Source organism: Diceros bicornis, chromosome 15 (genome assembly GCF_020826845.1).
Source record: "Diceros bicornis minor isolate mBicDic1 chromosome 15, mDicBic1.mat.cur, whole genome shotgun sequence".
Taxonomy (NCBI): domain Eukaryota; kingdom Metazoa; phylum Chordata; class Mammalia; order Perissodactyla; family Rhinocerotidae; genus Diceros; species Diceros bicornis.
In genome coordinates, this window is record NC_080754.1 from 24,819,660 (window position 1) to 24,842,189 (window position 22,530).

The 22,530-nt window shown below is 45.5% G+C and overlaps 1 protein-coding gene across 1 annotated transcript in view; it reads right to left on the reverse strand.

The window, feature by feature from the left end:
• MYLK (myosin light chain kinase) overlaps window positions 1-22,530 on the reverse strand; it is a 268,738-nt gene that overhangs the window by 161,943 nt on the left and 84,265 nt on the right. The window contains exon 2 of the mRNA XM_058555934.1: window positions 14,089-14,256. Within this exon, the coding sequence (XP_058411917.1) occupies window positions 14,089-14,253 (165 nt within the window). The 5' untranslated portion in view covers window positions 14,254-14,256. The remainder of the gene's footprint in view (window positions 1-14,088; window positions 14,257-22,530) is intronic.

Here is a 22,530-nt window from a genome sequence, read left to right on the forward strand (position 1 = left end):
TCCAGCCCGACAGAGTATGGCATTTGATGGGGTTGTGTCTGCCCCTGAGCAGCCTTGCTGTGGGGGCTGTAGCCCAGGGAACCAGCCTCCATGGCCTCAACTTCCCCTCCCTGCTCAGGGATGAAGCAAGCCCAGCATGACAGGCTGTGGAAAGTATGTTCAGGTGCCTGGCTCCCTCAGCCTAATGCCTTTTAAATCAGGATCCAGATTTGATTTGCTTTTCCTTGCCTTCCTGGCTCCAACTCTTCCAGGCTCACTTTTCACTCCCCTGTCAGGCTTCCCAGGTTTGGGGGCTGGGTGAGCCAAGTCCTTCACACTTCACAGACAACCCTCCCTCCCAGGCCTTGTGCCTGCCATCTAAACTCCAGCACTCAACAGGCCCCCATCCTGCTCCCACCGCCTTAGCCTGCCCTACATCCTGCTGGAGTTTTCTGAGAGGGACAGACCTGCATCGCTCAGAGGAGGTGCTCAAGGACTCAGCATGTCATCAAATGAGAGAAGATGAATGAGTCTATTTCTCATCCTCACCACCCCTCAGCCGGCTCTGTCAGGACACAGGTACCTATGGCACCATCACTGTGAACACACCCCCGTTCATTTCAGAGTGCTCTTGAGCAGAGGCAGGGGACAGTGATCAAACTTGAAGGAACCATCAGATCCGACACATGGTCCTACCTTCCTAGACAGCATCCCAGCACTCAAGGCTGGCGTGTGTGGAATGGGTGTGGAGGGGTGGATTCACAGCCTCAGCCATTTGAGACTATGAATCCTTGAACTGAATGTAGGGACAGTTTCTTGGTCCTCTCTGGTATCTTTTTATCCCAAGTATACCAAAAATCCTGCATCTAGCTAATGTTTGCTGAACTGAATTAACCTGAAAATCACCCAACTCAAGTCAGCCTTCCTGAGTGTCACAATTTCATGTAGCACTGGGGGTCAGCTGGTGGTGGGTATACTAATATAATCACTGGGTCTCTACTCCAAAATGTTGTTTAAATTTTGTTTTTATGAAATCATGGAATGTTAGAGCAGGAAGAGACATCAGAGTCATCTGGTCTGACCTCATTTATAGATGAGAAAACTAAAGCCCAGGGGTCAGAGTGAGTTAGAGGCAAGGACCCAAGCACATGACTGCCAGCCCAGCTCTCCCTCTAGTGTCAAGCACTTGGATGTAAACAAGCCAGCTCGCCACGATAATCAGCATACTGTCAAGCAAAGACGTTTGCAAAGGATGGTGTTTTCAGCATCACCAGGCTGACTGCAGCGCCCCAATGCATTTAAATCCACCCTTGTCAGCTACAACCTAACCAGGCCTTACTGAATACCTCCCATGGGCAGGACACCGTCCTAGATGCTGTGGAGAACACAAAAATGAATAAGAAATCACCCTCAAGAGGCTCTCATTCTAGGGACAAGCACAGAAATAACCAGAACATAAAACCAAAGATATGTAGTATAAGAAAGCCCCAGTCGATTCCAGAGGGAGGCGACCATTACCGGCAAGGGGAAACAGGACAGGTTCCCTGGTAGAAGTGACATTTGGAAGAGCCTGGGTGGCACTCTCATAGATTTGGGGTCTGGACTCCAGGCAGAAAGATGACAAGTCAGAGGGGCAAAGCCCAGGACCTGCTCAGGGACGGTGGAGACCAGCTCGTCGGGCAGTCAGGAAGAGCCCTGGTCCTGGGGACTCGCCCTACACGGTGGAGAACTCCGAATGCCGGGCAGGGAGCCTGGACTCAAAACCACAGAAGGCTTCTGGGCCGAGAAGAAATGCTCAGAGAAGAACCTCACAGAAGATGAAGCTTGGAAGCAGCTGAGGGAGGAGCACCTGGGAGCCCTGGCAGGTTAGCCCAGCCCCTGGGCAAGATCTCACCCCCGGGAGAGGCCAGCCACTCTTCAGCTCTGCTGCCCACTAGTGGATGGGCAGACTTAACTCAGGGAAGGTGATCAGAAGCCTGGCCTCGTTCTTCCATCTAGTTCTCCCCAAGACCGCTGTGCTCTGGGAGTCACTGGGCCTCCATTCATATATTTCATTCCATTTAATTCTGCGTATCTTCTCCCAAGTGCTTAGAAATGGGAGATGGGGTAATTAGCACTTTCTAACCTCTAACAAACCTAGAAGGGCTTTGTACAACATAAAATGCTACACAAAGGTAAGGTATATTATTAAAAATAAGAGGTGATCAGAACATAATACAAAGAAAACTCCAATACCAAGATGTTGGAACTGAATACATAAAACAATAAAATGTTAGAGATAGGAACAACTGTCAAGAGTATTTGGCCCAACTCGCAACCTGATTTGTAGGTCCCAAATACCATAGTCCTCACAAATGACAGTCTAGCCCCCCTTAAACACTTCCAGTTCTAAACTACTAACATAGTACCCAGCTTGTGGTAAAGTGCTCAGTGAACATTAGTTGAATGAATCAGGTCCAAACACTTGAAATTTACCTTATAACGATGCAAGAGATTAAAATTTAGAAAATTCACAGACTGACCAAATAATTTCTCTTTACTGGGCACCTACCAGGAGCTGAGACTAAGGTGCATTAAGATATGTGAAATAAGGAACACAGACTACAATATATAAATCAGAGAATTTCAGATCTCAAAGGACCTTAAGGGTGATCTAAATCGTGATTTTTTTTTTTTTTTTTTTTGTGAGGAGATCAGCCCTGTGCTAACATCCGCCAATCCTCCTCTTTTTTTGCTGAGGAAGACGGCCCTGGGCTAACATCTGTGCCCATCTTCCTCCACTTTATATGGGACGCCGCCACAGCATGGCTTGCCAAGCAGTGCGTCGGTGCGCGCCCGGGATCCGAACCAGCGAACCCCGGGCTGCCGCAGCGGAGCGCGCGCACTTAACCGCTTGCGCCACCGGGCCGGCCCCTAAATCGTGATTTTATAAGAAGAAATCTGAGACTTGGGGAGGTTTAGTGGTTTGTTGAAAGTTTGAAGGCAACTTCATAGGAACTGGAATCCAAATCCAGCGCTCTTTCCACAACATGTTATGTTAATCATCTAATTAAATTCTAAATTTTAGAGTGCAGAATATAATCCTCCTAGAATGTGGCAACCAAAAAGAATACAGTGGGCTGGAATGGCTAGAAAAGGCTTCAGAGAAGAGGAAAAGTTTAATTTTCTGCCACCAAAATTGACAATCCATGAGTCGCAAGATACTTGAAGATGAGGACCATTTTTTATTTTTCCTCATAGTCCCAGTGTCTGAAGCACAGAGGAAATTCAACTCATGTTGGCCAGTTTTTTAAAAAGTAGTGTCTTAATTATTAACTTCATTTAAAGCTGGAAGGAAGTTGCTTATTATAAGGAATGTGAACATCTTGGGTTCTGCAGAAATTGTATCTATGTGAAAAAATCATCCAGACCTTAGTGATATTTCCCATGCCTACGTAGATCCCCACTGACGAATGCCAAACCTGACACTTCATACCTTGTCCCTCGGGCCACCGTGAGCATACAGTTAGAGGAAGAAAAGCCTAATCTGGTCTCTCCATCTCTCATTGCTCATTTTGCCACACAGCTTAGTTTCCATTTCAAGGCAGACAGTCCAGATAGTTGTAAACAAGTTAAAATAATAGGAACCTAAATTCCTTATTAGTAGGGAGACAGATGTATCTAGATAACACCAGCCTTCTCTTCCCTGATAGGTAAACTATCACCGCAAAATTTTAAAAATACAGACACTTAAAGAACTTACAATAAAAAAATAATTCTATTTACATGGTTCCCAATCCTCTTCTAATTTTAGGTAGTGAACATGTAGATGTGTTATGTGGCGGTGATCAGACTGTGCACAGTGCCCTTGCTCTACTTCTCTTTTACTTTATATTATTCACACACATTTCCATTTATGGATGTAGCTCCCAAAAATGACAAGTATGTGATTACGTAATATCTGCCATATTGACGTGTTTGTTTAATTATCTCCTTTTGAGCACAAACTAGTTCCTTTCTTGTTATTTTAACTAGTGCTCTGAACATCTTTATACCAACTACTTTTTTCCTTCTCCCTTAAGAGTTAAGTTATAGTGTTAAAAGCTGGATTCTTGGCAAAGCATATCAATGGTTCTATTGCCCCATAACATTCTGCCAGTGTGAGCCCCAGGAAGGCTGAACCAGCAATCACGGCTCCCAGCAAACGAAAAGTTCACCTGTTTCCTCACAGCCCCAACAGTGGACTCTTGGCATATTTTATTGTGCTAGTTTTTCAGGTACATAAATACCTTAAAGGTATTTTAATTTCCATCTGTTTAATTGCTCCCAGGGTTGCATAATGTATTTTGACACAGTGCTACATATTTTTCTACGCCCAGACTTTGTCTATGTTTCTTTCAATGTAAACTGTGTGTATTCATCTTTGACCATTTATCAAATAGAATCTGGACATTGAACTCAAATATACCAAGTCTTTTTACAGGCATTTTTATCATGCTTTTTAGAAATTACAGAAGTAATTCCTGTCTGCTATTAAAAAACTCAAGCAATAAGAATGTGTATACAGTAAAAGGTAAAAGTTGAGAGTATGAAATGGCCAAAGGTTTCTTTCCCTCTTAACTCTTTCCCCTCCTTGTAATAGTATCACCTTCTTTGACATGACTTTCTGTTCTTCTTATCATTAAACTCTGTAATTCTAGATAATATGCTCTGTGTCCATTTCTTGATTGAAGAATTTAGACAGCACGTAGTGGATTCCCACTATGAACGGCAAGGAGTTTTGCTGACTTACACTGCCTCCCTCTCACCAGTCCTGTTTTGACTTTTAGATCTTCTATGGGACATTTAGGGTAAGGTCACAAACTCAATGCCTACAGAGTCTGGGCAGGAAACACAAGAACAGAAAGTGGGAGGGACAAGAAATGTTGTGAGGCCCTTCTTGCCCATCTTTTGCTTTCCCACTATTAATACAGACATGGCTAGGGAAAAAGCAAAGTCATAACTGACAACAGATGCTTGCCCTTATGTTGGGAGACAATCAGCAAAGAGGGGGACTACAGCAACCTGGCAAAGATATGCTTAGACACAGGGGGTAGGATCCACTGACCAAGTGTGACCATGTGGAAGCATTGCCAGATCTTATTTTTTGAGAAGAGTCATTCAGAAATGAATTGCATGTGTCAGCTTTCCATTTGTAAATCTTAGCTTGAATTTTTTGAGAACACCACTGGCCACACACAAAAGGTCCGTGTGCCAAACATGGCTGATGAGCTGACCATTTTTTACCTCTGTCATTATGGTTTTAAGTCATATACTCAAACCTCTGTTTTTGATCCATCTATTTTAGATGGTATTCCCTCACTTCCTACTTTGTAAGATGAGGACATTAGTGTCCCTATAGTTTTCTCTTCCTGTCTTAACCTACCTCCACCTTACCATTCACCATTCCTTTACTTTTGGCTCCCCAAGCCTTAAACAGTTTACTTTCCATTCTGTAACTATAACTAACACTATTGAACTTTGTCTATGGGTTGATTTAAAAAACAGAACAATAATTTTCTTGATAGCAATATTATATTGTGTAAATATTTTCTTCAAACATCTGATGGCTATGAATTAACTGTTCCTGATCTATGATTGAAGAACTAGTTTTCAAATGTAGGTAGCTGGTGTGGGTTTTCCATCCCTTGGCTGTAGTCCTGTCTTCCTGAATGAGGGGCCTCACTGCAAGGTCCATGTACCTGAGTGCATGTCTACCGTCAGGCTTCACTTAGAGGGTTTGGGCGTGGAGCAACTGGATAGACAGCATGTCCAGGCACTTCTACTCTGTGGCAAAGTAAAAAAGACTTTCTTCTGAGATACTGGTTAATATCTACACTAGGAGCTTCAGTTTTCTCCATATAGATTTAGTAAACAGTCCTTCCTTTAATCAACCTGATTTCTGCCCTACTGCCCACTCCTAGTCTCCAAATCCTTTAATCTCAACTATATGGCTCTCACTTCTGCTGAAGCCTCACCCCTTACCTATTCTGGTGGATAGCGCTGATACATTCTTCAATGCAATCCCAAGAAAATCGCTCATCCACCAATGTCCCCTCTCCTGTTCTCAGTATAGCTCTGAATTCATTCTCTTTTGAACCTTTTTATGTTCACTGCAATAGCATGTTTGGAGTGAGGAGGAGTTAAGTCTGTTCAGTCTGCCACTCTGAACCAGAAACAGCCACCAGCTGCTGACAATTGTAAAGTTTCAGCAATACTTGTCCTATCATTTCCCATTCTGCTCCTTTTCCTTTGAATACTTCAGGATACAAACTGCCTAAATACACCCAGGCAGCCCACCACCAGCCTCCTTGGCATGAGAATTTCTGAGCCACTTGGGACAGACAGCTGTGGAATTTTGGGGAGCACATTCAAGCTTGCTTGGAGACCAAGATTAGCATTCTTCAATGAAAATGGAAGACAAAGATTCTCTCATTAGGAGATTACTTTTTCTTTGAATGAATCTTATGCCCTAAGTAAATTCTCAAGAATTTAATGTCTTATTTCCATTGTGAATGGAACAACTATTTTCAATATATCTTCGAGCTGTGGGTCACTGGTATATGGGAACAGAATTAAACATAAAAGTGTTCTAGATCAGCTTTGTCTAATAGCAATTTTTGTGATGATAGAAATGTTTAATAATCTGTGCTGCCCTACACAGTAGCTGTTAGCCACATGTAGCTACTGAGCACTAAAAATGCAACTGAATTTTTAATTTTATTTAATTTTAATTAATCTTAATTTAAATTTAAATAGTCACATGTGGCTAGTAGCTATCCTTTTAGACAATGCAGCTCTAGACTTTGAACAATTCATTCTCATAGAGGAAGCAAAAGGTAATAAACAATAACTGAGAAAACTGTGAAGTAAGAAAAAGTAAAAATGAGTCATACGTGCAAGTATTATAGGAATTCAGAGGAGGGAGCAATTACGAGTTACAAAGTTCAGGATTAGATCTATGAGGTAGATCTATGTGCTAATGTGAAAAAAAATGACAAAAGATGGTAAGTGAAAAGTGTAAGCTGCAGATCAGTATATATATGTGGGCCCACTTGGGTATATAAAAGCATTTGCAGTAGATGCTTATATTTGCATAGAACAATTCTGGAACAATACCCAAATTGTTAACAGTGGCTACCTAGGGAGAGTGGAAGTAAGGGTCAAGACAGAAACTTTTTCACGTGATTTGAATATTTGTTTTAAAAATAGTTTAACAATTAAATCACTTCTTTCTTTGTAACAAAGTTATAGGCACTGAGATGATTAATGAATAATACATTTTTAAAAGGCCAAAGTAGTCAACTCTTTCCTGTAGTTATTACTCATGAATGATCTTATGTGATTATTGGGAATATTCCACATCCTACTACCATTGCTCTTCTGTACTCTAATAAAATGCTTTAAAAAGAAAACATACTTCAGGAAAGTAGCCTGAAGGAGGTAGAATTTAAATCAGACCTTGGGGCTGGATGTGATGGAGAGAAGAAAGGGCATTCTTGATAAAGGCATAGCCTGAGGAAGGGGAGGTAGCAGGGATGTAGGGGTGTGGGTGGGGAACAGTGAGGTCAGGGCGTGGGATCGGGTAAGGGGAGACAGGACCATATAAGAAGCATGGGACCAAATGCTTACAAACTTGACTGGCCAGAAGTGTAGTCTTAGACCCTACCACCTTGGTTCTTGGGGGAACCAAACATTTAATGAGCACCCATCATGTGGCAGACATTGTGCTATTCCTGGGGCACGAAGATGAATAAGAAACACTTCCTGAGTTCAAGAAACCAGATGAGACATGTGAAAGAGATGGCATCATATAGTGAGAGGAATACAAGATTTGGACCCAAAAGTACTGCCTTCATCACTAACTGACGTAACTTCAGTAAGTTTTGTAATCACTCTGAGCCCCCAGGTTCTTCCTCTATAAAAAGTGGGGATAAAGCTACCTTACCCTGAGGATAAGATTCCATGCCTGGCCCCAATAGGGCATTGACAAATGCTAGTTCCCTTCCTGGCACACTCTGCCCCCATTCCTAAGCCCAAATCGATAGAGAAGATAAAATACTCTTCTTGTTTACCCTTTCTCTTTACTAAGGTGATACTGGAACAAAGTATCCGCACCGTGTATGTGTGGGCTAAGGTGAGCGGGGCCAGGACTCTGCTGTGTTGGAGGAAGGAACGGACGAGGAGACCGTGCAGAAGAGCTGAGAGTGATCATAAAGGTCTTTCAGGCAGTGCTGAAGAACTTCAGGCCAGGTTCAAGGATAGTAAGCAGGGGGAGGCACAGTCAGATGGGCATTTTAGGAAGATCATTTCAGTAGCAGTAGGCAGTAGGAAGAACCAGCTGGAAAGACAGAGTCAGGAAGTAGGAAATCAGTTTTTAAGGCACTCCAAACCTCATCCTAATCTCTTCTAAATTCCTAAAGCACAAACTCTTTATTGAACTACTTCAAGCACCTAATTGTACACTGTCATATCCTACTGTTTTATATGCACATGTTTTTCTCCAGAACCACACCATTAGGACTCCTAAGGACAGAAGGCAGACCAGACACTTCCTTCAAATCTCTCAAAGTGGCTGAGTGCTTCTGAGTTAGAAGTGATCTGGGAAGAAGGTATCGGGAGAAGGATACTCACTCTTGGCTAAAGTGGATTGAGGAATTATTCGTGCTTTCATGGGTCAGGTCTTCTCATGTTCCCTTCCCCCACCCTCCACCAGTTAAACACAAACATGCCTCCATGAGGCCAAGTCAGCCCTTTACTGTGAAGCCCCTTCAGTAAACACCGAGACCCTCCGTCTGGACAGAAACCTCATTTGGGCTGTACTTCTCAAAAGGCACTAAACTATCAGCTCATTTGATTCACAGCACAGCCAGGGCCTATCACCATGTTTGCTTTTTCTGATAAGAATGAATTCCAGGGCAGAGGGGAAGAAATCTCCAGTAATTTCAGTGTTTTTCCCACCACCTCGCTCCTTTCATACTTGACTCTGTTCGGGGAGGTGGTCCATCGGCACTTTGGCTGCCCGCACAGGCATTAGAACAGCTGGAGGAGTTCCAGTCAGCCCTGGCATTGGTGGGCCTGGCTAGCTATACATGGAGGCCCCCGTGCGTGGGCCCAGCAATGCTCACCGGGCAGTGGCACCTCCAGTGTACTACTCTTCCCACCCCAGCTGCATCCTGCATTGTGGGGGTCCTCCTTCTCATGCAGCAGACAACAGAACCCCTCAGCTGAATTACGTCTACCTTCCCGGCCCCCAAAGCAAACAGCTTGCCCTTCATCACCCCACTCAGGCCTAGCAATGACTTCTCATGGGAAGAGGCCCACACATGCCTCAGAAGTGGGCCCAGGGCTATTTGGTAGAGAATTCTGGGGTCCTGGGTACCCAGATCATGGAGGATGATGTGGCTCTAATGGGCATAACCTTTAGGCAGACAGATCCCCTGCTCTGAGGCAAGGATATAGCCAGACGAAGGAACAGCGGTTTCTAGAATGTGGGCTCAAGTTGCCTGGGTCTAAAGGTGGTACTGATGAGAAACAGACCCAAAATTTTATGAGTTCCTAAAAGTATAATCTCCTCAAGATTTGGGCTGGCAGAGCCAAAAAAAAGGGAGGTAGCTTTGGCCTAACCAGCAGACCCTGATCAAATAGTAGTTGTTCTACAATGACATTAACTCACCACTTAACCCCATATGGGCAACTTCCTCTCATACACCCCAGACCCTGTCGGTTCAAGACAGATGGCCATAGCCAGGGAGGAAGGAATTCTTCTAGAATGTTTTAACTGCAGGGCCACATTCAACTCAAAATAAGGAATTTCCCTCACTGTCGGTAGATTTGGTAAGGGTCAGAAAGAGTTTTTTAGTTCTCCGTGCTGTCTTCTCCCCTATTTATTCCCATCATTTAAAGAGAAGTATCTCCACATGCATCTTATTAGGTGTTTATCAGTTAGGAATACTTTTTGTAAAATTTCCTGTGTGGATAACCACAGCCAAAGATCCTATCTGAGAAAGTCTTTAAGCCTCAGGATTTTTGTCTCTTAGCTGATCCTTATGCTCCCTCTACTACTGTACGCCCATCTATGCCCACCCCAACCAATCCTTAGTGTTCTAGCTTGTTGCCTCTTCTTTTAACATGGCTGCCTGACCACCAGGCATCACATCTGCATTTAAAGCAGGAAGCAGTGGAGGAGTGGAATATGAGAGCATCAGCGATGTCTTTTTTGTTTTTTAAATCAGAAAAGCAAGAGCTTTCCCAGAAACTCCATAGCAGACTTTAGCCAGAATGTGTCCACTCTTAGTTGCGAAGGAAGCCTCCACAGTGGCTTCTAAAGTAGAAAAGGGCAAAGGCAAAGGGGACTGGTAAGGGGTTATGTGTTTGCTGTCCAAAGTATCTGTCACAAGCAGAAAAGCCCTAATGGACATGATGGACTGAGACAGAGCTGAACATCTCAGAGTCTGGAGCTTCTCAGAAAAAGACGTGAACCACGAGGGGCAGCTGCGGTCCCACCTTAACATCACCCAAGTCTTCTTGATAGAAAGTGGGGCTTTATTGGAGGAAGGGGTTCATTAAGTCCTTGGCCTAAAAATAGGCCTAAAAAGGAAATGGGGGCAGAGCAGGCAACAGTTTTGACCTCTTTCAGGAATAAAAACAGAAAGCACAAGTTTGAACCAACTTCTAATTACCAGCTTCAGAAGGCAGTAGAAACAATCCTTTATAACTTTCCCACATCCGTGGGGTCCACTGTATTTCTATAGTGATGGGCGGGTCCCTGCGCTCCCTTCAGAAGAAGCGAGGACACCCTGGTACCCTCCACACTCAGGCTTTAGGGCTCAAGTTGGTGGTGGCCACTTTACAGAGAGGACGAAAGCAGGCAGAGCTCCTGAGGGCTGCTCCAAGGAAGAGAAGGGTTCCTGATGGCTGGGAGGGGCACCAGCCTGGGCCTAAGAAGGAGCTTGAAGGCTTTTTTTTTTTTTTTTGGTGAGGAAGATTAGCCCTGAGCTAACATCCGATGCCAATCCTCCTCTTTTTTTTGCTGAGGAAGATTGGCTCTGGGCTAACATCTGTGCCCATTTTCCTCTACTTTTATATACTGTGGACGCCGCCACAGTATAGCTTGACAAGCGGTGTGTCGGTGCACGCGAACCCGCGCTGCCGAAGTGGAGTGCATGAACTTAATCCCTACGCCACCGGGCCGGCCCCTGAAGGCTTAATTTTTAAAAGTTTCTTACTCATAAGAGATTCTGCAAGAGCCCAGTTACTGGAGAGCTGAGGTCCGAAGGTCACTGTGAAACTGATGCCAGGACTGGTTTGATGCAGAATGAACATCTAGAACAGGACGTCCCAAGACCTAGAAGGGAGGCAGGGTCACGTAGCCATAGCAGAGAAGGCTAACAGGCCCTAGAGGGAGAGAACTACTGACTATGACCAGGGGCTGACTCCGTTTGGAGCTCAGTCTTTTACAACTAGCAACTCCTGCTCAAAGCCCGTGTCCCTCCAGGTTAACACCACCTTATTCTTCCCTTCTCTGAGGGCACCAGGTCAGGAACACCCCCTATCCAACTTCATCTCTGGTATCAAAACAACCAGCTTCCTCATTCTGGAATCATTTGAGGCGGCCCTTCCCTGATGCAAACAGTTCCCTTGTGTCCTTTGCTATAGTGATAATACATACATGCAGCATGCTAGTTACAGAGTACTTTCTGTGGCAGCCTCTCCCTCTGCGTTTCTCTGCAAGTTCTCAGATGGAGCCAGACACTCCATCTAACATCTCTCTGCAATTGTCTTCCTTCCGTGTCCACTACACACCAGCATGCGGTCAAGGTGTTGTTCAGGGTTAATTCCAGGCAGGTGATAAGTGGTAGCACAGCTCTGCAGGCTAACTTTTAAGGAACACATTCATTTTGACATATAGTCCACATGTAATAGACAAAGTCAACTATTTCATCAATATAAGCAAAGTAAAATTCTCACATAGAGAATGCTATACTTTAAGAATACTGCAGTCAACACAGTGAATGTATTAAATGCCATTGAATGGCATGCACTTTAAGATGGTTAAATTCATATTACGTGAATTTCACCTCATTAAAAACAACACTGTATTACTACATATGAAGTGCATTTACCATTTTGTTCTTCAACTCATTTTGTTTTCACATCTCTGTAAGCCAGAAATACAGAAACAACTAGTTGTTTCTTCTAAGATAAGGAACCCTAGGTCCATAGAAGGTAGGCCCTGCCAACCAGAGGATGACTGCGCAACAAACCACTCCAGTGTGCTAAGTCCCGGGCCAGTGTTCCTTCTACGAAGGTTCCAGAACAAATAACTCAAAGGCGTAGCTCCCTCACGACCTCCAAAGTCAGCAAAGGAAGCAAAGCATCATCACGCTATAAGTAAGCCAACTCATCATTTCCTCTCCATGTTTGTCTCAGTTTGAGGCAGGATTTCATCTCTCACAGGCAGTAGGGCAGGAGGGTGGGTATGAAAATGAGATCAGTTTTGCTAAGCCATTTTTTTAAAGTTAATTTTTTATTTTTTAAGTATAAATTCAGAGTTTTATAATGTATTCACAAAATTGTGCAACCTTCACATTTCAGAACATTTTCATCATCCCAAAAAGAAACCCTGTACCCATTAGCAGTCACTCCCTACTCCTCCTCCCCAGCCCCTGGCAACTACTAATCTACTTTCTGTCTCTATAGGTTTGCCTATTCTAGACATTTCGTATACATGGGGTCATTCAATATGTGGCCTTTTGTGTCTGGCTTCTTTCACTTGGCAGAATGTTTTCAGTGTTCGTCCATGTCATAGTGTGCATCAGTACTTCATCCCTTTTTAATGGCTGTCTAAGCCACTTCTAAATCCCCAGGGATTCTTCCTGTTGCTTCTTTCCTGCCAACTGTGGGGATGTGGGGATGGGGGGACCATAGTCAGGGCAACAGAAAAGAGCCCTCATCCTGGTAGTGCCCAGAGAGAAGAAACAGACGCCTTCGCAACATCACCAACATTCCCCCACAATCTTCTTCAGGTAGAAGATACAACAAGGATTGTTACGTCACACCCACCAGCAAACAGTCTTAACTAGACAAGCCTGTGCAGAGCACACACTGCAGTGCAGCCCCTGCACACTCTCCAGATGACCATGCAGCCAAACGTACCACTTAAACAAAGGCAAGGCCCAGTGCCACCCAAGAAGAGTGATGCACTCGACCTCCTCCTTCCACAAGCTTTCAGGGGCCTGTTCTTACACTGTAGATTCATAGTGCAGCCTACGAACTCCTCAGCGCCTCTGTTGTCTTTTGCTCAGATCAAAGCCTTTTAGCTTCTAAAGCTCTTCCTGGGGTAGATCCTCCACGTTTAATCCCAGCACAAATATTACTTGCAAATCTCCCTGTTTTCCACATGCATCTCCATATCAGGTTGATGATGTGACTTCCTGGTGGCCTGAGCCAGCCGGTTACGAAGTCTCTCCAATTGGGCATAACCTCAGATAGTCTTACAGCTCTTCTTCAATGTTCTCATCTTCCTCTTTTTAGTACAAGGTGGACAAGGAATTATCCTGCCCATTTGCAGAAGAAGAAATGGAGGCCCAGTAAGGGCAAGAGACCAGTATTCATTAGCAAAAGGCTACAGAACTGAAAAGGGGTCCTGTCTCCCATCCCACTGCTCTGGATGTACCAGGTGGATACACAGAGGGTCAGTTAACTAAACATTCCTTCAGGGAGGAAGAGGAAAATTACAGTCAGTTCTCAATCGTCCAGATTTGAGGGCACATATTGAAACCCAAGCTGTAGGCTCCCTGCCACCAGCCTATGTCTTCTCCTATAGTCAAGTAGCACACACTCAAAACACGACCTAAATTAACAGCAAAACAGCTCAGTGTCCCTTCCCATCCCCCGCAAGTTCTCCAACACAGACCAAAGTCAACCAAAAACAAAAGAAATTGGGAAAATTGGTATATATTCCCTTTATATGTGGGTCCAAAAGAAAACCAGGCCTTCTGCCAGATCCAGCCTGCTGAAGAGAAGGCTCAAGGAGTGATGACCCCTGCCCCATCTCCCCCAAGCCTCCCATCCAGCCACGCTTCTTACCCTCCCTTCGAACTTGGCGGTGGCTCCTTCTTTGATGCAGAGGTTCCGAGGGGGCAAAATGAAAGCAGGGGCCTCGGTCAGAGGCATGGAGCCGACTCTTGAGTGATCCGCACTGAGGGAGGTTTTGGAAACGTGTGTTGAGGCAGCCAGCTTCACATCCCCCATGGTCTGCAAACAGGAAGGAAGGCCAGGTCAGATGAGACAGAGTACAGCCCTGCCTCCCTGCAGGCAGCAGTGTGCCCTGTGTGCTGGGGTGGCCCCGGTGCTGTGAGTTTTACGGGGAGCCCCGTTAGGTCAGGATCCACCTGGAGCTCCTCTCTGGGAACAAGAGGCTCTGTGTCTCCCACAAAAGGCTGCCGGGGCGAGGCCTTGCCTGCCCCAGATGCCAGCTCCCAAGGCCACACCCTGCCCTCCCCAAAACTCCATGGAGAACTTTTAGGAAAGGGGCAGCTGGGGCAAGAACAGAGAAACCAGAGGGTTCTCAGAGTTTTTACAATGGGTATCTAGAATCGGTACTTAATAGTCACTGACCCTTCAGAATCAACATCAACATTAGGTACCGATGGTAGAAAGTAAAAGCTGCTTTTGCATGAACTGCAAGAGCTCAGAGGCTAAAGAAAAATGGGATGCATCTCCAAGAAAGGAAAGAGTTTGGGGTTAGTACAGCAAGGATCCTGGGTGAGGTGAGGTGAGAGCGTGTGGGTGAATGAAGGGAAGGAAGCAAGGCCAGGGAGGACATCCCACTTCTGGGGACAAGATTGTGAAAAGCCCCCAAGTCATAGAAGGTCAGAGAAGGGAGCATTTTAAGATTATCCAGGCCAACTCCTCCATTTAAAACTGAGGCCCCGGAGAGGGTAAGTCACTCACCCAAAGAGACAAAGCAAGTGATGGCATCCCTGGCAAGAATCCCTCAGGTTCCTGACTCCTGGTCCAGGGCCCCATTGAGACTAGACAAGATGGCGATGGGGACAGGAAAGGTTGGCTGGAACAAAGGGACTTCCTTAGGATTGATTCCAGAAGTGGGATTAGTAATAGGGACGAATCTGAGTCCTAGGTTGCAAGCTACGGAAACTGACTCTGGCTTTCATAAATGCAGAAGGGTCCCGTTAGAAAGATGGGGGTGGGAGGGAGCACTCAAAATCCACTGGAAAGGCTAAAGAACCAGGCTGGGAAAACAGGCAGCAGGCAAGAGAAGCTGGGTGGTCAGATCCCAGCCAAGGTCACTGGACACCCACGGCCACCACCTGGAATACATCCTAAGTACTCCTGCTCTGGGTTCCATGTACAGGTGGAAGCCTCACCAGGCTGGAATGGCTCCAGGCTGGGGACCACATCTCACTCTCCATGGAATCCATGGTGCCATGCCTATTGCAGGCATGTGACAAACATCTACTAAACCGAAGAGGAACAGTATTCCTAGTTTTTATTTTTCTGTTCACTTTCTTGGGATCTTCAGTTATACACTTAACTCTCATCCTGTGAGCTGGGTAAGTTGACACAAGTGAGTAGTGGTGTCTGGGGCATGTAATTAGTTTATTTAAATTTAATAATATCTAACAAAAATAAAATGGAGATATATTTTGAAGTTCAAGTTAAAGTAACAAAGATCTAGATTTGTTTATAACAGGGCATGTCCCCTGCTTGACAAATCCAGCTTTCTCTTTCACTGATAAGGTATTAGCTTTGCAAACACAATCCTTTCCAAATGATAAGCCTCACAGGTTCACTGCAATAGGTAACAAATAAAAGTGACACTTAGGTAGCACTTACTGTATGCCAGAAACTGTTCTAAGCACTGTATAAATAATAGCTCATCTGTTCCTCACAACACCACGTGACAGATAATCTCATCATCCCCATTTTATGGATTAGAAACCGAGGCGCAATGAGATTAAGAAACTTGCCCAAGGTCATGGCATTGAGTAGGGGGCAGAACTGGCATTCGAAACCAGGCATCTGGTGCCAGGGTCCCTATTCTTAACCATTGGGCCCTCTTGCCTCCCGTAAGCAGTCAGAGTTGGCTGGTGGGTAGGGGGTCTGAGGTTGGGGTAACAAGGAGAAAGTTGAGAGCTGCTATCACATACATATAAAATTAAGATTTTCTGTATGCCAAAACATACCACCGACAACATTAAAAGATGGATGATAATCTGTGATAAAATGTTTGCAACGAAAACAAAGGACTAGAACACTTTACATATAAGAAAAAAACAGCCAGACAGATCACTGGGCAGAGGCTATGACTTGGATGGTTCACAGAAGACAGAAAAATGATCACTAAACAAATGGACACTGCCTAGCCTCAGTAAGAATCTAAGAGTGCAAATTAAAAACAAGCTATTATCAGGCCGGCCCCATGGCTTAGCGGTTAAGTGCGTGCGCTCTGTTACTGGCGGCCCGGGGTTCGGATCCCGGGCGTGCACCGATGCACCACTTGTCCGGCCATGCTGAGGCGGCGTCCCACATACAACAACTAGAAGGATGTGCAACTATGACATACAACTATCTACTGGGGCTTTGGGGAGAAAAAGGGAAAAAAAAGGAGGAGAGTTGGGAATAGATGTTAGCTCAGGGCCGGTCTTCCTCAGTGAAAAGAGGAGGATTGGCATGGATGTTAGCTCATGGCTGATCTTCCTCACACACACACACAAAAAAAACCCAAGCTATTATCTTTAAAAAACTAACCAAATTCACATTTAAAAAGAAAGATAACATACAATGCTGGTGAGACTGTGGTGAGGTGGGCACACCCATACCCTGCTAGGGGGATATAAACTGGTACAATCTTTCTGGAAAGTGATTTGGCAAAAAGATTCTGAACAAAATGTCCATCTCTTTCCCCAGTAATCCTACATTTAGAAATGTATTATTGGGAAAGAATCAGAGATGCAGCCCAAAATTTATATAGAAGAATGCTAATCACATCACTTATAGCAAAAGAAATAGAAAAATAGTCCAGTTAAATAGAAATAGAAAAAATACCCCCACATCTAACAGTGCTAATTGGTTAAAGACAGTAAAATATCAGGCAGTTATATGAGTGTATATATTTACAAGGAAAATAATGATAGGAATTTAATGATACAGAAATTTTAAACTAAAAATAAGTTTTGTTATGGAAAATTGCAAACATACAGAAAAGTAGAAAGAATGACAAAATGAGCACCTCAAATACCCACCACTTAGATTCAATAATTAACGTTTTGCTATATTTATATCATTGTGTTTATGTGTGTGTTTTCAGAAGCATTTCAAAGTAATTGTGATATAATTTTAATGGCAAGAATCAGGATATATTCATTCACTCAATTAAAATATATAGATTCAGCATGTACCTAATGTGCCAAGCTAGCTGCAAGGGATACCGCAGTGAACAATTACATGTGAGTGGGGCGAGTGTAGTAACATGAGGATAGGGAAGGAATGGGGGCAGAGCTGCCTGCAGAGCTACCCAGGACCATAGCCCAGGAGGACACCACTCCCTCTGCCCTCCTCCACTGCCACCGAGGTGAGGTGCAGCCAGCAGTGGGGGTGGGGAGGAGGTGGGGGCAGGTATCACAAGGGTCAGACCCTGCCACCAATCCAGGGGCACTGCTACTTTCCAGCGGTGGGCTGAGCAAAGGACTTCAACTCTCTTGGCCTCAGTTTCCTTTTCTGTAAAATGGGAATGAGAGTATCAACCTCACAAGGCTGAAGGGAGGATGTGAATGAGAGTGTATATAAAACACAATGTGCAGCATAACAGGCAGTCAATACACGGTAGCTGTCAACATCCTCATCATCATCCAGCTCCTGAAGGGAAATCAGTTTCCTCGCCCTGAGGACAGACCCTTTTCACCGAGGACAGACTCTTTTCACCAAGGACAGCAAGGTGCCCAGGCCAGCATGATTATCCTCAGGGCAAGGGCATCTGAGTGGGATTACTGTATAACAGCCGTAGGAGGCAGACGGAAGTTGGGGACAAGGTGGGGAAGAAGGGCCTGAGGCCCACAGGCAGGCTCCCGCAGCACTGTCGTGTCCATTCCAGCAGCAAGGTGTGTGCCCCCGACATCGTGCTGGGCACTAATCTCACTGGGTCCCCACAGTCCTGCAAGGCAGGTCTGATTATGCTCCTTTCACAAATGAGGACATCGAGGCTCAGAAAGCCAACTACACTTGCCCAAGGTCACACGACTAAGAAGTGGAAAGCAAACCAGAGTCTGATCGCAGTCATATCCTGCGGGCTTCCTGGAGGCCCCATGATCCAGACGAGGGTTTCCTGCTATCCCCGGTAAAGGGAGAGGCAATAGGCAGAGGCTTGGGAGTTGCACAGAGGAAGGGGTGAAGGGATGCGCCTCCCCTCTGCTCCCCGGCCTGGCTTGGGAAGACACGAGACTCTTCCACCTCTGCTTTCCGGGGAGCTGGAAACTAGGAGTGGTGACATCAGGCTCAGGACCCTCTCTACAAATCCTCTTGATCCAAGACCCTCTGAGGTCCATCTAAATCTCCTGAAGGCCCCGGATGCTAACATCAAAAGGAACATGCTTGGCCTCAAGAACACAGAAGACAGAAGTCATCCATCCATAGGAGGGGTCTGGCTTCACCTTAGACAAGGAACAGGCAAGTCCATACAGCCTGATGAGGAGACATCCAGTCCCCTGTGAGGCGGTGGGGGTGGGGGACAGTTACTTAACTATCACGCGGGCAGGACCAGCGCCCAGGCCGGCTAGCACACCAAACATCTCTGCTCAGCCCATCGCCCCGCCCACTGCCATCAGCAGTATAAACAGATTCCATCCACACTGCCAATTAATGGTTAGTGACATACTTGGAATGCTCTATCAAAAAAATAATAATAATAAATCAAATCAAACCCTCCTTGTTCCCTTCTAATCCCTTGTCCAGCCGGTGACCACATTCCAATCGAGAACACCAGAGGGCCTGGATAAATTCTGCAATAAATTTTCTATCGGCAGAGCAGTGCTCAGTGGCTGGAATAAAACATACACCCCCGCTAGGGGGTTTCATTCAATACCAGTGAACCCTAGATCAAAGGACAGAGAAGTAAAAAGAGAAGGAATGGAGGAGAGGGGTCAAAAAGCACTCGTCTGAGGGCTGGAAGCAGCACCCCCCCACCCCACGATGTTTGGGCCAAGCTCACTTCCAAATAAGGTTTTCAGCAGTAACAGAATTTATTAATCATTCAAAGCAGCACTGAGTTAATTAGACATTAATTTGATCAAAAGCACTTTAAATTGTCTCTTGAACCCAGAAAGGAACACTTTCAACTACGGCCAAAAGAGAGTGCAACTCTGAGGCAAAAAGACTCAGAAGAAAGTTAAAAATCAAGTTATATGGCAGAACAAGTTTAGAGAAACCAGTTGTCCCCCTCCCTACCCAACATGCATACATTTAAAATGATCATCGTCTTTGAGCACCTGGTCAGGCAGCAGCGCATCCTGGCGATACCATACCTTCCCTATAGGGAAGAGCTCCCTGGCAGTCAGCAGCGAACCCACACGTCCAGCAGCGAAACCGCCCAGGTGCAAATAGCCCAGACAGTGACAGCTCCACTCTCCCCACCTTAATCCTCTCTCAGCAGTGGACTCAAATCCTGACAAATTCCCTAATCGTTCCTAATCCAGGCGCGGGCTGCTCCTCGGCTGTGGGCTGTGCCACGCTGACTTGCTGTGACCCACGGGAGCGAACAGTGGGGCAGGGCCACACACCAGAGAATGGACACGCCTTACCGTGGCCTCTTCCCCAGGCAGCTCTCCCACGAGTCGGGACGCCTGGGCAGCCACGCTTTGCCACTGTGTTGCAGAGATTCCTGTCCAAGGTCCGTCAGAGAAGGAAGACAGTGAAGGAGAGCCAGGGGCGCTGCAGAGCCCAGAGCCAGACTGAGAAAGTTAAGGGGCGTTTGTCTGACTCTGCTCACAGATGTTGCAACTTGCCTTCGCCCGGCGGCCAACTTCACCCGGTCAGGGAGATCTGTTGTTCTAATTCGCCCAGCTGAGGTGACCTTTGAAACCTCTGGCTGCCAGCTGCAGAGGCTCTCAATGGAGTCCCGGGGAAACCAGGGGTGAAAGCTCACAGGTTTTGACTTGTTCAGAGCTGCAGATTCCAATCTGAATGGGCAGCAAAAGGAGGATGCTGTTGAGTGTAGAGCTGAGCCCTTGGAGGGGCTGGGCACACCCTCAACTCCACATCTGGCCTGGAATGCCACTCACCCCTTGGCACATCTGGCCTGGGATTACCACCCAGGGCTCATGGGACACTTGCTTCCTGAGACCCAGCTCCCTCCTCAAGCTGAAGAAGCCTGTTTATGATCTCTGGAGTGGGAACAAGCCCAGACAGCAGATGGATGGGGAACTCCGGGGTTGCAATTGTCTTAAGGAATCTGGACTGCGATTTGAACCAGGCTCCATAGACTGTGTTCACATTGCCAACAGGACTTAGCAGCGCTGCTGCTGACCCCTAGGGAGCGTCAAGAGCGGTACTTGGTGTGTACCTCTAAAAAATGATAGCAAGGTGATGCCCAGACCAGTCCCTCTCCTCCAGGGGAGAGAAGGTATTTCCACAGCTCCAAAGGAATCTCTCATCCTATGCAACTCACGCCTTGGAACAGACTGCGGATGTCTGGATCAGGAATGACATGAATTTAAGCCTGTCCATCGGCTCATGTCTGATTCCTGAGTAACTAGTATTCTCGGAACACCCAGCTGCCCTCTACCATTTAGCTCAGCAGCTCTCAAACATTTTGGTCTCAGGGTCCCTTTATGCTCCCAAAAATTATTGAGGGTCCCAAAGAACTTTTGTTTGGGAGTTATTGCTGTCAATATTTACTGTATTAGAAGTTAAAATTAAGAAATATTAATTCATTCAAAAACATCAATAACAAGCCCATTATGTGTTAACATAAATGACACTTTTGAAAGAAAAATATATCTTCCAAAACAAAAACAAGTTTAGTAAGACGAGTTGTTCATTTCTGCAAATTTCCTTAATGCCTGGCTTAAAAGAAGACAGCTTGATTTTCCTATCGGCTTCTGCATCCAGTCTGTTGTGACACCACAGTATTCGTGACGGCTGGAAAAGTCCACTGTACGCTGGAGAGAGAAGGCGAGTGAAAAAGGCAAATGACATTTTATTACAAAAATGATTTGGAGCTCATGGGCCCTGAATGAGTCTCAGGGATCCCAAGGGTCCCCAGGGCACACTTTGAGACCCATTGCTTTAACCTGTCCCCCAACTCTCCCTGTCACCATCTGCTCTCACTTCTGTCCTTCTTAAAACACACACATGGAAAGGGAAAAGTGGTTTTATAGGAGTCGTGGTGTGCAGCTTTGAGGGACGGGTGGGGAAGGGGGTGAATCAATACTTAATTTGATTCCATCTTTTCTTCCAAAGAGAATGGCTGAACAAATGTGGACCAGAGAGATTTGAAGCCTGAGAAAGACACTGATGAAGAGAACAACTTTAAGTCAATTAAATCCTTGGCTAAGACTGAATATACACCCCGGATTCTGGAAGACCTTGCACACGGTAGACATTCGAATATTTTATGGCTAATAAAGGAAGAAATGAATCCAAAAAACAACGCTGTTCACCACTGAGGAATGGAGATGAATCTGGATCTAAGTCTTCCTAGACCTAGGAGGTCTCTGGTGGTGGGCAACAGGACTGGAAAGTCATTTTGAATTGGACAGAACCTAGGACGATGATTTGGACAAAAATGTGGAAGGTGTGTCTATCAAACCCATGGGTTACACAGAGCAAATAAGAACAGCTAACATGTTGGATGTTAAATACAACCCTGAAAGATCAGCACCACGAACCAGAGCCTGAGAGAACATTTAAAAGAACAGTTTTTAAATTCCTATACTTAGGCTCAAAAACAAAAACAAAACAACTGCCAAGTACACATGGCTGATTACAAACACTCAACACAGACTTCTGGCTCCACCGAGGTTAGGCCAGGTCCCATGTTAGGAGTGCACATCAAACCTCTTATCTTGTCCTCGTCCCACACATCAGAGTTGGCAGCTATGAGGTTGCGTGGTTGTTTGATTCACATCTGTCTCCCCCACCAGAACACAAGCTCCACCAGGTCATAGGTCCTGTGCACTTTGCTCACTACTGTATCCCCAATGCCTAGAATACTGGTGAGCACAAAGTAAGTTCTCAATAAATACTCGTGGAATACATGAATGGATAGAATTTTAGGCTAAAAAAAAAACATAAAAAATCACTGCCAAACTATGATGCCATTTAATTTTGTTGTATAGGAAATCCAGTAAATGTCAGAGAGAGGACGCAGGGAAAGGAGTGGGTGAACCCCTCTTGGGCCTATAGGTATTTGGTTCCAGATATATGGCGCCAGGCTGGCTCTAGACCTGCATGTAACTTGTGCATCGTTTCTACTCTTAGCTTCTCAGTCTTCCTGTGTGCAATGGGCACAAT